General features: G+C 43.1%; 1 protein-coding gene across 2 annotated transcripts; it reads left to right on the forward strand.

Annotated features, from left to right (window-relative positions):
* Positions 1-1,038: 1,038 nt before the first annotated feature.
* MFAP5 (microfibril associated protein 5) lies at positions 1,039-12,809 on the forward strand. Of its 2 annotated transcripts, XM_015094961.3 has the most exons (10): positions 1,039-1,126; positions 1,649-1,708; positions 3,184-3,219; positions 6,146-6,190; positions 6,688-6,720; positions 7,086-7,121; positions 8,681-8,710; positions 9,615-9,702; positions 10,642-10,715; positions 12,374-12,809. In XM_015094961.3, the coding sequence occupies exons 2-10, from the start codon at positions 1,651-1,653 to the stop codon at positions 12,484-12,486; spliced, it is 513 nt and encodes a 170-aa protein (XP_014950447.1). In that variant the 5' UTR covers positions 1,039-1,126; positions 1,649-1,650; the 3' UTR covers positions 12,487-12,809. The 2 variants fall into 2 exon arrangements, with proteins under 2 accessions (XP_014950447.1, XP_014950448.1); XM_015094962.3 differs by lacking the exon at positions 7,086-7,121.
* The last annotated feature ends 504 nt before the right edge of the window (positions 12,810-13,313 follow it).

Consider the following 13,313-nt stretch of genomic DNA (forward strand, 5'->3'; position numbering starts at 1 on the left):
TAACTTGACACCCTGCTAGTGCACCTAAGGTCAACCATTTTTCAGATTTGCATTTCTGTCATTCAAGTTTATTCTTGCTGAAGTGGAGATGTTGTAATTGTCTAAGCATGAGAGTTTCTAGGAATAAGAGCAAAGACAAAGTTTTTATAGCTCCTGGATCAGAGAAAGTGTTATATACATATTATGTGATATGATGGGAAATAAAGCAAGCAGAATGAACTTGGCTCCCAATTTTCATTGGCCTTCTGATGGCATTTTTGTCCTCAAGAGTCCAGAAACCAAGATTCTTAACAAAAGCTTAAACAAAACCAAACGACAGCCTAAGGCTGGCGTCTTCTCTCATGGAGCTCCTGCACATTACAGAAGGGTGAGGGTCCTATATTCCTTAACTGTCCCTAACCCTAAGACAGCCAGGCTTTCTCCAGGACAAAACTCCTGTGGTGTCTGTGTTTGTTTGGATGTGACAATAAATGAGATTATGGGGGTGGGTGGGGAAAGGCTAAATGTGTGGGTCAAGACAAAAGGAAAAGAAAAAAGAGAGACACAAAGAAACAAAGAAATTTGGGGGAGCACAATTCTAAAAAGACAAAAGTGAGAAAGGGGGTTGGAAGAATGATTCAAATATGGAAGACAGCCAGAGACACAAAAACATATTCTGCGGGGTTTTTTTTATTTTTTCTCTCTCTCTCTCTCTTTAGGTAAAAAGTAACCCAAGGACAAAGTGAGACTGGGGCCAGATGGTGGTTCATGGAACAAAGGCATATATGAGCTTGAGCCAACCCGTCAAGGGAGCAGCACCATCTCTCATCAGTGTGATCATAACCTTTGGAACGAGGGTGTGAGTGACTGCAAAACCCCATTGCCCTTCTCCTCCCTGCATCACAGTAGCACTGAATCAGACTCCTCTAGCCTGGCTTTCTCCCTCCCTCCCTCCCTCCCTCCCTCCCTCTCTCTCTCTCTTCCTTGCTCTCCCTCATCTCATTGTTTCAGAGTACGCCAAATTCGAAGTCCTTTCCAGGGAGTGGCCCTGTTCATCTTACACCCCAGCCAAAGTGGAACAGAGAAGGAGAGAGATACACATTCAACAACCAAAGGACTCGGTGGAAAGAGCAGAGAACCATCAACAGTGAGTGGCTTGGATTGTCTAAAACCCTAAATAGACAGAGGGAGGGAGGGAGGGAGGGAGGGAGGGTGTGTGTGTGTGTGTGTGTGTGTGTGTGTGTGTGTGTGAAAGGGCTGGAAGCAGGCAATGGAGAATGTCACTGATTTAGAATTGAACAGACATCCCAGTTATCCATGGAATTCAAATGAGGAGACACTTAGATGAACAGATATTATTTTTTTAAAAGTCACAGATATCAAAACAAAAGTTTAGATACTAGGGACTAAAGAGGCCATGGGGTGGATGGGGGGCCCATCATGAACCATGTAGAGTATAAAACTTCCTGACTTTCTGGGAAAGAAGGGGTGAGAATGATGGCAAATGATCACAGAAGAGAGTTTGAAGAAGTGTTGGAAGAAAAGAGAGGAAGGGTCTGAGACTTATGAGGGACCAGGTAAGACCTTGGGAAGCAAGGCACCCTACAGATATGCTTGCCTGGAACGGAAGTGCTGATCACTGTCTCCACTTTCCCCACTCACCTGTCAGATATGGTGTTCTTCAGACCCAAAGTGCTCCTGCTTCTCACCGCCTTCATCATGTCCTCTGGTGAGTCCCTACCTTTTTTCTTTTCTCCCTAAAATGTCAGCTCCTCCGAGGTGGGTAGAGGTGTATGTTAGAGGGAGGATGCAAGGAGGCTGAAGGGGAATAATGCTATTTAATTCTAGAATTGCCCATTAAAGAGAAGTCAAAGAATGAGGGGAGTTCCTTGGCAGTCCCCTGGTTAGGACTCTGCGCTCTCACTGCCAAGGGCCTAGGTTCAGTTCCTGGCTGGGGAACTAAGGTGTAAGCCTTGCAGCATGACCAAAAAATGAGAGAGAGAAGAGAAGAAAAGACTTTGTGATTAGAGGGATGTGATTAGAGACGACCTCAGATCTGGGAGAAGGCAGCCTGAGCGTTATGAAATTAAAGCAAAACTAAGATACACGCAAATGCATGTTAACCGAGAGGGCCGCTCTCATAAATATACAAACAGGGAAACAAATACCAAAGGAGGAAATTCCCTGGTGGCCCAGCGGTTGGGACACAGTGCTTTCACTGCCATGGCCCAGGTTCAATCCCTGGTCAGGAAACAGATCCCAGGACACACCTCCCCTCCAAAAAAATAAGAAAGCAAAAAGAGAAGCTGATGTATACAATTGTGTACACAGACATAAGGACCACCTCACAAGAAACTCAAGTTTAAACCATGAAGAAGGGGCTTCCCTGGTCGCTCAGCGGTAAAGAATCTGCCTGCCCTGAAATGCAGGAGCCGTAGGAGATGAAGGTTCAGTCCCTGGGTCAGGAAGATCCCCTGGAGGAGGGCATGGCAACCCACTCCAGTATTCTTGTCTGGAGAATCCCATGGACAGAGGAGCCGGACGGGCTACAGTCCACGGGGGCTACAAACAGTTGGACTGAGTGACTGAGCACACAGCACATCTTAAACTGTGAAGGAAAACAGTGGGGATACATTAACCTAACAAACGCAAGCATCAGACTCACACAAGCAGACTCACGTGCACACAGAAAATGTTGCCACCTCTGTAGACAAAAGGAAAATGATCTTCATAGATTGCACAGAACTGAACTAGACGACTGGCCACAGAAAGTGAACCTTGGGCTTTCCAAAAAAAATCCTATTCTCTTTTTTTTTTTTCTTATTCTGCCCAACACAGACTGTGAGATAATCATTTTGGGCCCTTTTCAGTAGTGTAGCTGGAGGGGCTGGCTGTGGGAATGGAAGGACAGGCCATCAGGAAGGGCTGCTGCCTGGTGGGTGGATCAAGACCCCACCCCTTCTGGACGGCCTGAAAGCAAGAGGCCTTCTGAGTCAGGGCTCCCCTTTGTGCTCAGCAGTCTCCTGTCTTTGAGTGCTTCCGTGTCTGTGTGTAGCACTAACAGTCTGCCTATTTCTATACGGAGCTGTAACAGAAATAAAACATGGCAAGTACAGCAATTTTCCCATCATTTTCTGGTTCATCGCAGAAAAGCTTTATGAGGTATAGAGCTGGACGCATTCACATACTTCTTCCTTTGTGCAGGCCGGACACCCCTAGGAGTCAGCGGACAGCGAGGAGGTAAGTGATCCCATGCATCTGGGCTCTGTTGGGGTTCTTATCTGGACAATGGAGCCAAATGGTCAAAGTTCCAAGAATTTGTCGTACCATACAGAGATGAAGTGCCAAGGTGTGTGAAATAATAGAATTGAATTCAACAATTCTGTCATCCCATTCATAAAACTTTCTCATTCACTACTGAAATAACTTCACTCAAATCTTCTCTATGTCCATCTCATTTCCACACCCTCGGATAACGCCCACTACTCCTAACAGAATTTTCCTATCCATGTAAGAATGGAAAAACTAAACTGCAGACGGAAAAAGAAGTCTTCCCAGCCCTGTAGGGAAATCGTGGCTCAATGAGACAGAATCCATAAGTTTTGGCTTCCGAAGGTCCGCTTCCTTCAGCTCGATTCAACATCTGCAGTTGCCTCTTGGCACCAACATAATTATAATTTCTCTTGGTTTTCCCAACCCTTGAGAGCACTGCAGTATATAACCCTTTAATGAGTCGAAAAATCTAATGAGTGGGTCACAACTGGTGCTTTTAATGAGTTAAGATAGACTAAAATTAAAACAGAGTACACTGGGGACTTCCCTGGTGGTCCAGTGGCTAAGACTCCATGGTTCCAATGCAGGGGGACCCAGATTTGATCCCTGGTCAGGGAACCAAACCCCCCATGCCACAACTAAAGATCCTAAGAGCCTCAACTAAGACTCTGCACCGCCAAAATAAATATTTCTTGGAAGATAAATAGAGTACACTGCAAGTAGATTACAGAAGTAAAGTATTATTTTTACTCTTCTTTCTGTTTTATATGTGTATACTGGCTCACAATATAATTTCTTACTGTGCATCTTGGTAGAAGAAATAAAAATACAGAAAAACCTTTTCTCTGTTCTGGCCTGAATCCTTACATTTTTGAACCCAGATTTTATTCCAGCCTTGTGCTGTGCTGTGCTCAGATGCTCAGTCGTGTCTGACTCTGTGTGACCCTATGGACTGTAGCCCACCAGGCTCCTCTGTCCATTGGATTTCCCATGCAAGAATACTGGAGTGGGTATCCATTCCCTCTTCCAAGGGATCTTTCCCACCCAGGGATCAAACCCATGTTTCTTGAATTTCAGGCAGACTCTTTGCCACTAGAGCCACCTGGGAAGTCCCAGCGCTAACATCCAAAATTCTTTTCTTTGGGCTGGTTAAGGTCCAGTCCTGTTTTATGACTTTGTGATGCTTTTTGAGCAGAAATATTGTAAGAGCTGATGAAAATGTCTCCATAAGATTCCTTCTCAGAAAACATTCATCAGTCCTTAAGCTTTTGTGGAGGTAGCTCATGGAAAAGGTGGGTAAACTGAGGGATATGCAGAAAACTAGTACTCTGCCTGAAATTCTAAAAACACAGCTAGGATATTCTCAAACCCTTTGTTCACCCACTGCTTCCTCTATTTCCGTGAGTGGTTGGACTGGAATGTAGCTGGAGAGAACTGGAAACAGGACAGGAATTGGCTACACCCTGGAGAAAATCCACTCCCTTCTTACAGCCTCTGGAATGAATCGGGTCAGTGGTTTTTCATTTATCCTGTGGGACTGGAGCAAACTTGAATTCCTTTTTATCAAAATCTGCTCTGAAAGAAGAAAGCTTATGTTAAAAAGTGTTAAAAAGACGTAAAATTTTCCTGTCCCATCTGATGCCTATCTGGAATTTTTTTCTAAAAGATGACTGAGGAATAAGCAGGGGAAATTCCTTTAAAATGTTCTGTGTTTTGCTTCTAGTACAAGGATCAGTAACTCTGATATGCTTTATAAAAATGCTCTTCTCACCAGATTGTAAATCTGACAGTTGTATGCGGACCTCAAGGCAAAGTATTATGTGGATTTGCTGACCTCTAGTGGGAAAAACCGATAATGACTATAAGCCTTTTACAGTAAAGGTTCATTACAGATGGGATGTTTGTTAAACGTCTAGTTCTTCACACTGCTTTTTTTATGTTGCTTGTTAATTCAGACTATTTGTTTCAGGAGTTGCTATTATGTACAGTTTCAGATGAAGTTTTCTTAGTTTATCCAAATATCTTCCATCTTAAGACCTGGACCATTTTTTACTTCTCCTTTTGTTTTCACTTTCCAAGGATCAATAGCAAAGCATCTCCCCTCCTCGTCTCTCTTTCTACCTCACTTATCACTGTGAGCATCAGAAAACGACCAATGTAACCTCTTGTGAACACTGTGTAGAGAGAATCATCAGACTGATATCCAAAAATATCAAAATCATGAATGTCAAAAATCACAGTCTGGGGATTTCCCTGCTGATCCAGTGGTTAAGATCCTGCACTTCCATTTCAGGGGGTGCCAGTTCAATGCCTAGTCAGAGAACTAAGATCCCACATGCACAGTAGCACAGTCAAAAGATTTTTTTTTTAAATCACAGTCTTTTTGAGAAAGACAATTTTCATTTAAATAAGCATCACAAAGAGGTCCTCAGCCCATAATAACTATCAACAAGCTCTATGACCTTGGATGAGTTATTTATTTTGTTGATGCTGTTTTACCATCTGTGAAGCAAGCCCATAGTAATCCCTAACTAGCTGTATCAGTTATTATCTGTTAGGATGAAGTCATTCTTGCAGTCCAATGCTGAACCAAAGTTTAATCAGTAGACTATCTGGATGGCCACATAGTTCATTCATTCCTCTAAATAAGAACAATGGGAAAGGGACAATTTAGGGTTAGGATTGTATGAGTATATTCATGGGAGTAGCAAAAGGGTGAGATTTGTTTGGGTTACAGAGGAAAGGACTTTGGTTGGGAAACAAAGAAAAATACTTTTAGGATCTTACTACATGATGGTGTCTGTGCTTGACAATTTCACTTCCTGGGAGTGCAGGGGTCGGGGGTGAGGGGCAGAGAATGCTCAGAAAGTGTTTTCTGATTGTTTTTATGCAGATGATGTGACCACAGTGACTTCAGAAACATTCACAGAAGATCCTAGTAAGATATTCTTTTATTTCCTTGCTCTCACACTGTGGATAGAAGGATCCAGGATGATGTCTGTATAAAGTAAGAGGAAGACTAGCAAAGAGTCTCAGGGATGTCCCTGGTAGTCCAGTGGCTAAGACTCCATGCTCCCAATGCAGGGTGCCCAAGTTCAAAGAACTAGAGCAGGTGTCCCTGCTCAAAGAACTAGATCCCTCATGCTGCAACTAAGACCTGGCACAGCCAAATAAATAAATATTATTTAAAAAGAGAGAGAGACGGATTCAGAGCCCTGTTGTCTGTCTTAGATGCCACCAAAGCTATAAACATGCCCAATCTTTTTGCCGCATCCTTTTCCCTCTGTGATAGTCCGTTATATTTCCCCCCAAGAGTCCGTATTCTTTCCCTGCAATCTTTCCTCCTTTTAGATCATCATGCCTCACCCTGTTTTTCCCTTTGCTGTTTTTCCTGCTTGCATTTTTTCATTCCCTGCGTCCATCATATCTTTGCAGATCTGGTGAATGATCCTGCTACAGATGAAACAGGTAGGTTTCACTCCAGCTCTTAAAAACGTCACGTTTCATGTTAATAGTCACAGTATTTATTCTAGCTGTTGAATTAATCTTATAATTTTTACCACTGGGAAGGGGATGCTTCCTGGCCCCCTAAAAAAGAGGAAGCAAAGTGGATTCATAGCTTCAAAAAACATACCTAAAGACTCCCAATGTCAACAGGCCAAATAATACTCAAAAAAAATTATCTTCAATAAACTCTCTTCCCCTGGACACAATATAAAAAACCCAGCCATTGCCTCAGCTTTTTCCTGTTACCCACATTCTCCCTCCTGCCCTGTGCCTTCCTGTTTGTCAATCTGGAACCCTTCTCACATCACTGTTTTGTGCCTTTTCAGTTCTGGCTGATATCAAGCCTTCTACCGATGACCTGGGTGAGTTCAGACCTAGGACCTCAGGGCCACGGGGGCTGTTCTGGGCTTCCCGCAATACCCATGATGGAAGACAGCACAGCTGGTGAAGAACCCTAAATAAGACTATATGTTATGCAGCGCATTTGCCCAACAGTTTAATTTAAATTAATGACATGTTTGAGCCCCTAACAAGCAAGAACTGTGGTTTGATACATAAACTGCCAAGGTTTGATTTTTCTCTCCAAGTTTCCAAGATTGAATGGGTAAAGGTAAAGGTGAACAAAACTGATTTTCTTCTAAACATCTTTTGTCTAACAGACGAGATAAGACAAAGAAATGGATAATTTTATTCAGCTTCACCAAACATATGGAATCAAGCAAAAGAAGCTGTGAAATCTCAAAGTCCTTGACTATATTCAGTGTTGAGAGTTAGGAAAGGCTTTTCTGAAGGGCACATTGACTAAGTTGATTCCTGGAAGACAAACAGAAGTGAATCAAATGAATGGAAAGGCGAAGAGCTTTCAGGTAAAGAAAACAATATAGGCAAAGACTTAGGATGGAAATGAAAACCAGCCAGAGAACAGTTCATGCAAAGGAAAGTTCTAAGCAGATTATTGAATTGGAAAGCCAGCAAGAATGCTGCTGCCTAGTCCCAATAAAATATGATGTCCTGAATTATTTTGTTAGAGGTATGGGAGAGAAATGAGCTGTCAGGGAGCAGAGGCTATTGAGAGGAAGTTCAGTTTTCTATTAGATAGATGGTAGCTATTGGGTGGATGGTAGCACCATTCACTGAACATTTTGAATCGGTGAAGGGAAAGAAGGCAGTTTGAGACATGGAAGGATCTTTTAAAAAAAAAAAAAAATCCACGAGCTCTTCCACAAAATGGAAGTTGAATTTGTAGACCTGGAGCTTATTAGAAGAAAGTTCTGAGCTAGACATAGAAGTTTGAGAATTCTCAGCATATAAGCCTGTGATTGAAACCATGGGAGCCTGGGTTCGATCCCTGGTAGGGGAAGTAGATCCCATATGCCACAGCTGAGAGTCCACATGCCCCAGTGAAGATCCTGCATGCTGCAACTAAGAACCAGTGCAGAGGAAACAAAGAAACCGGGGATAGATGAGATCACCTAGCTAACATTCTTCTTATAGTATCCTATTAGCAACCCTTCCGATAACATTTTATAGGTAACTCCCATGGTTAGTCCATTTCTTCGAGATGCATCTTACTCCTTGACTTACTCTCCATTCTACAAATTCAGCCAGTATTTAACTTGCCCCTAGGTTAGGACTGGGGCTTCCCTGGTGGCACAGCGGTAAAGAAACCACCTTTAACGTAGGAAATGAGGGTTTGATCCCTGGGTCGGGAAAATCTTCTGGAGAAGGAAATGGCAACCCACTCCAGTATTCTTTCCTGGAAAATCCCATGGACAGAGAGCTTGGTGGGCTACAGTCCACAGGGTTACAAAGAGTCGAACCTGACTGAGCACACACACGGGTCTCAAGTAAGGCAACATGACAGTTACAGGGCAGTGACTTCTAGAACCAATAATAACTGAATAAAATTTCCTCCTTTCAGCCTCACTCAACGACAAAAATACCACCACAGGTATGATTGTCTTTTGTCTGTATTTTTCTTAAGCTTTTTTTTTTTCTTCCTGGAAATTCCTAATCTCCTTGTTCTTGGGAGAATACTTGGTACATCATCTAGTTTTATTTCCAATTCTTTCTCAAAGAATATCTGTAGTCTTCTTCATGTCCTTCCCACCCTACCTCACTGTCTACGAGTTCCTGTTCTAAAGGTCATGGGGAAAAGATGGGATCACCACTGCATGGTCCCAGAACAGTCCTCTCCATAAACTAACTTTGAACATAGTCTGTTTGTTAGTGGGTCAGGAAGTGACCTCAAGGACTCAACATTACTGTAGATGTCATGCTTTCTCTAACATACTGATAATTCCGATGTGCAGCTAGGGTTCAAAACCATCAGAACAGAGAAATTGTGACCCACTTTAGAATTCAAATTCTTCAGAATATGACTGTTAGCATTTCATCTTTCATGTTGCCACCTGTCTAACCCTAGAAGGACTTTTTCCTAGAAGAACCCACAGGGACTATTTTATTCTCTGTCCTTTCAGGTAGGGAAGCACCTAAATTTCATTGTTTAGCCAACATCTATTATTGCTTTGTGGACTTCCCTGGTGGCTCAGCTGGTCAAGAATCAGCCTGCAATTCGGAACACCTGGGTTCGATGTTGTGAAGATCCCCTGGAGGAGGGCATGGCAACCCACTCCAGTATTCTTGCCTGGAGAATTCCCATGGACAGAGGAGCCTAGTGGGCTACAGTCCACGGGGTTGCAAAGAGATGGATTTTATTGCTTTGTATTGGTTACAAGAAGAACATACCCCAGCTTACAGTGATCCTCTGTAGAGACTACTCTGTAGGTTTCCCCAGCTCTTTCTCTCCTCCTCCATTCCTCTAACCATGTGTTTTTTATGGTGGGTATCTTCAGAGTGCCGGGATGAGAAATTCGCCTGCACAAGACTCTACTCCGTGCATCGGCCAATCAAGCAATGCCTCCATCAGATATGCTTCACCAGGTAAAGGGTCCCGTATCACCTAGAGAGCCGCCCATGATAGCATTTTCATGTCAGTAACTATTTAATGAGCACCCACTCTGGAATTTCAGTCTCTAAGGCGGCAGAAGTTTTAAGCATCACCCTTTTAGCTATTCCAAAGGTGCCAATTAGAACCTAGAGTCTGCACAGACTTAAAGAATGAACTTACGGTTGCTGAAGAAGGATACAGGTGAGGAATAGTTAGGGAGTTTGGAATGGACATGTACACACTGCTGTATTTAAAATGGAGAACCAACAAGGACCTAAGGTGTAGCACGGGGAACTCTGCTCAATGTCATGGGGGAGAATGGATACGGGTATATTATGGTTGAGTCTCCTTGCTGTTCATCTGAAACTATCACAACATTATTAATCAGCTCTACCCCAAGACAAAATAAAAAGCTTTTTTAAAAATAAAAATACTTTTCAAGAAAAGCAAATAGACTTAAGACCTGAGAAATAAGTAATGGGAACTGTATTATGATAGAAGAAAAAAAGAACCTTGAGTCTGGATTGAGGCACATGGAACAGTTTAACTAACATGTAGATGCTGAAGGCAAGGATGCTGAGTACTGGAGGAAGGATGGTCATGAGGGAAACACTGGTTTATCATATTCATCACATCTGAGAAATAGGCTGGAGCTGAAGATGCAAGTGTGAAGGCAGAAAATAGTAGGGAGTAGTGTGGGAAGTATTAAAGCTTGAGTCTAGGTGGAATGTGCAAAGTTGTAACTAACAAGCGTGATCGATACCATTCTATCTTCTACACTACTTGGGTGGGGTGGGAGTGGGAAGTCTGAAATACTTAAGGAAATCCAAGTATTTGCAGGAGTTGAAAGAGACATCTCAGGCAGAGGCTAGTTCTCCCTCTCAATGCTTTTTCCATATCCTTCTTGCACCATGGCATTGGATCTATGGCAGTTCACGGCGCATGTACGTCATCAACAATGAGATCTGCTCCCGTCTTGTCTGTAAAGAACACGAAGCTATGAAAGGTAAGACTAGCTTTGATGGGGAGGAACAGTAATGAGAGCAACTGATAACTGGGGCAAGGTGCTAACAGTTCCAAGATGTGGCTTTGGAGGAGGGCTTTAGGCTGACTTCCATCAGCTCCTGCTCCACCTAGTTACCCCAATAAACAATATAAAGAAAGCACCATGTTTGGTATATTCATGACCCTCAAAGCTGCTGTGCAGCACAGGAAGTTCAGCTCTGTGTTCTGTAATGACCTAGAGGGGTGGAAGGAGAGGAGGAGGGAGGGAGGCTGAAGAGGGAGGGGATATATGAATGCGTATAGGGCTTCCCTGGTGGCTCAGCCATGAAGAACCCATCTGCCAATGCAGAGGATTCGGGTTTGATCCTTAGGTTGGGAAGATCCCCTGGAGAAGGAAATGGTAACCCATTCCAGTATTCTCGGCATGGACAGAGTAGCCTGGCAGGCTACAGTCCATGGGGTCATAAAGCGTTAGACATGACTGAGCAAGTAAACAAGACATAGCTGACTCACTTTGTCATACAGCAGAAACACAGCATCATAAAGCAATTATCTTCCATTATTAACATTAAAAAATTGATAACCGTTAAGAAAGCACCGCTAAATCCCTTTCCAACTAGACAGAAACCCCAAACTTCTCTTATGTATAGCTAGTGCATTCAGCTGCTCTGCTACTTTGAAGATCATTTGCAGAGATGAAAAGCCAAGTCCACTATTACAAATAACAGTCTCTACTAGTCCTGCAGCCACGTTCATAAGTCCAGGTGGGAAAAAAGCCACTAATTTAAACACTATAACATTTGGATGCATAAAAAAATCACTTGGACATTGGCTGAACACTGGTTACCTTAACAATAGTCCACCAATTCCAAGAACCATTTCCCTTGCTTCTTGTAAAATTTCAGAGGTAGAGCAAGGTAGATTTTATTAAAAAAAAAAAAAATTACAAGAGTCCAAATGTGTGGTTAGACACTATGTGCGGTGTGAAAACACTATTTCTCACCTTCCCCTGGCCCAGCCCCAGATGATGGCTACCGTCGTCAAAGTCACCACATGCAAAAGCCACTCTGACTCAGCTGCCGGCCTTGCACCGACCCCCTCTGAGTAAGAGCTGTACTTAACTTCGCAGAAGGAAACTTAGCCCTCGCCTTCATTGGCTCTGCAAGCCACCTGCAAGGGAAGCACCTTGACACTGAGGATGAGTATCTGGGACTCGAGGCACTTTCAAGTGTCTCGGGGGACTTGCTAAAGTTAGCCATTTGCACACAGTAAACACTTTTGAATGACTGGACCTCATTTTTTTTTTCCTGCTGTTTAATAAGTCTATAATTAGAAGAATTGGAAGCAAGGTGTGACTAAGAACTGACCACCTGTGCTCAGTTCTTTTGCATCCAGTCTTTCATTTTCAACTACATTCTTGAAGCAGGTATTTCAATGCTTGTTTTGCAGAAAAGGATGGTGAGGTTCAGAAAAGTCAAGACTCTTTCTGGTAGGGAGTAAACAACCAGTAAGTGACAGATCCCAGGTTCTAACCCTGATCTATTTCTCTCCAACCCTTTCACTGCACCACCCTGCAGTCTCCTCTTTCTTCTTCTCTTTTCTTGGAGCCCTGGCCACCTTCCTACATTCTCATCTCAACATGCTCTGCTTCTCTTCTAGATGAACTCTGCCGTCAGAAGGCTGGTCTGCCCCCAAGGCGACTCCGACGCTCCAACTACTTCCGCCTTCCTCCCTGTGATAATGTGAATTTGCAGGGACCCAGTGGTCTGTGATCAACAAGGAAGAGGAAGGAAAGAATGTGTGGGTGGGAGGGAACCCCTTGTCCAACCACTGTCAGCTAACCCATAGACATGAGTAGTTCTTAAACCAATCCCTTTGCAATGTCTAGCTTTTGTCCCTACTTCTTTATTTTTTTTTTACCCGCTTCTATCACTTTTCAGTATATAACATATAGTTTTTGTAGTATTGCATGGTTTTGCTGCTTCTCCATATCATAGACCTGGTAGATAAATGATTAATGTGTCACTTAGATAGAAACATTCTATGTACAATGTCAAGAGAAAATAAACTTGAATAAAATTATTAAAAATATTAACTACTGAATCTGTTTGAGATAGGTCTTAGGGGGGAAGATGCTATCACTGTCAATCTCAACTAACTACAGAACATCAATATTTTACGTTCAAGCATTTCCTAGATTAACTCTCCATTCACTTACGTGGTCCTCTTTACTCCAATTATTTTGCTGGATTGTCCTAACTTTTGCCTGGTATGTCCTCTTTCTGTTGTTCAGTCACTCAGTTACACCCATGGACTGCAGCACACCATGCTTCCCTCTCCTTCACTATCTCCTAGAGTTTGCTCAAACTCATGTCCATCGAGTCAGTGATGCCATCCAACCATCTCATCCTCTGTTGTCCCCTTCTCCTCCGGCCTTCATTCCTTCCCAGCAACAGGGAAGGATTTTTTTCTTTTTCCAATGAGTCGGCTCTTTGCATCAAGTGGCCAAAGTGTTGGAGCTCCAGCTTCAGCATCAGTCCTTCCAATGAATATTCAGGATTGACTTCCTTTAGGATTGACTGGTTTGATCTCCTTGCAG

Source organism: Ovis aries, chromosome 3 (genome assembly GCF_016772045.2).
Source record: "Ovis aries strain OAR_USU_Benz2616 breed Rambouillet chromosome 3, ARS-UI_Ramb_v3.0, whole genome shotgun sequence".
Classification (NCBI taxonomy): Eukaryota; Metazoa; Chordata; class Mammalia; order Artiodactyla; family Bovidae; genus Ovis; species Ovis aries.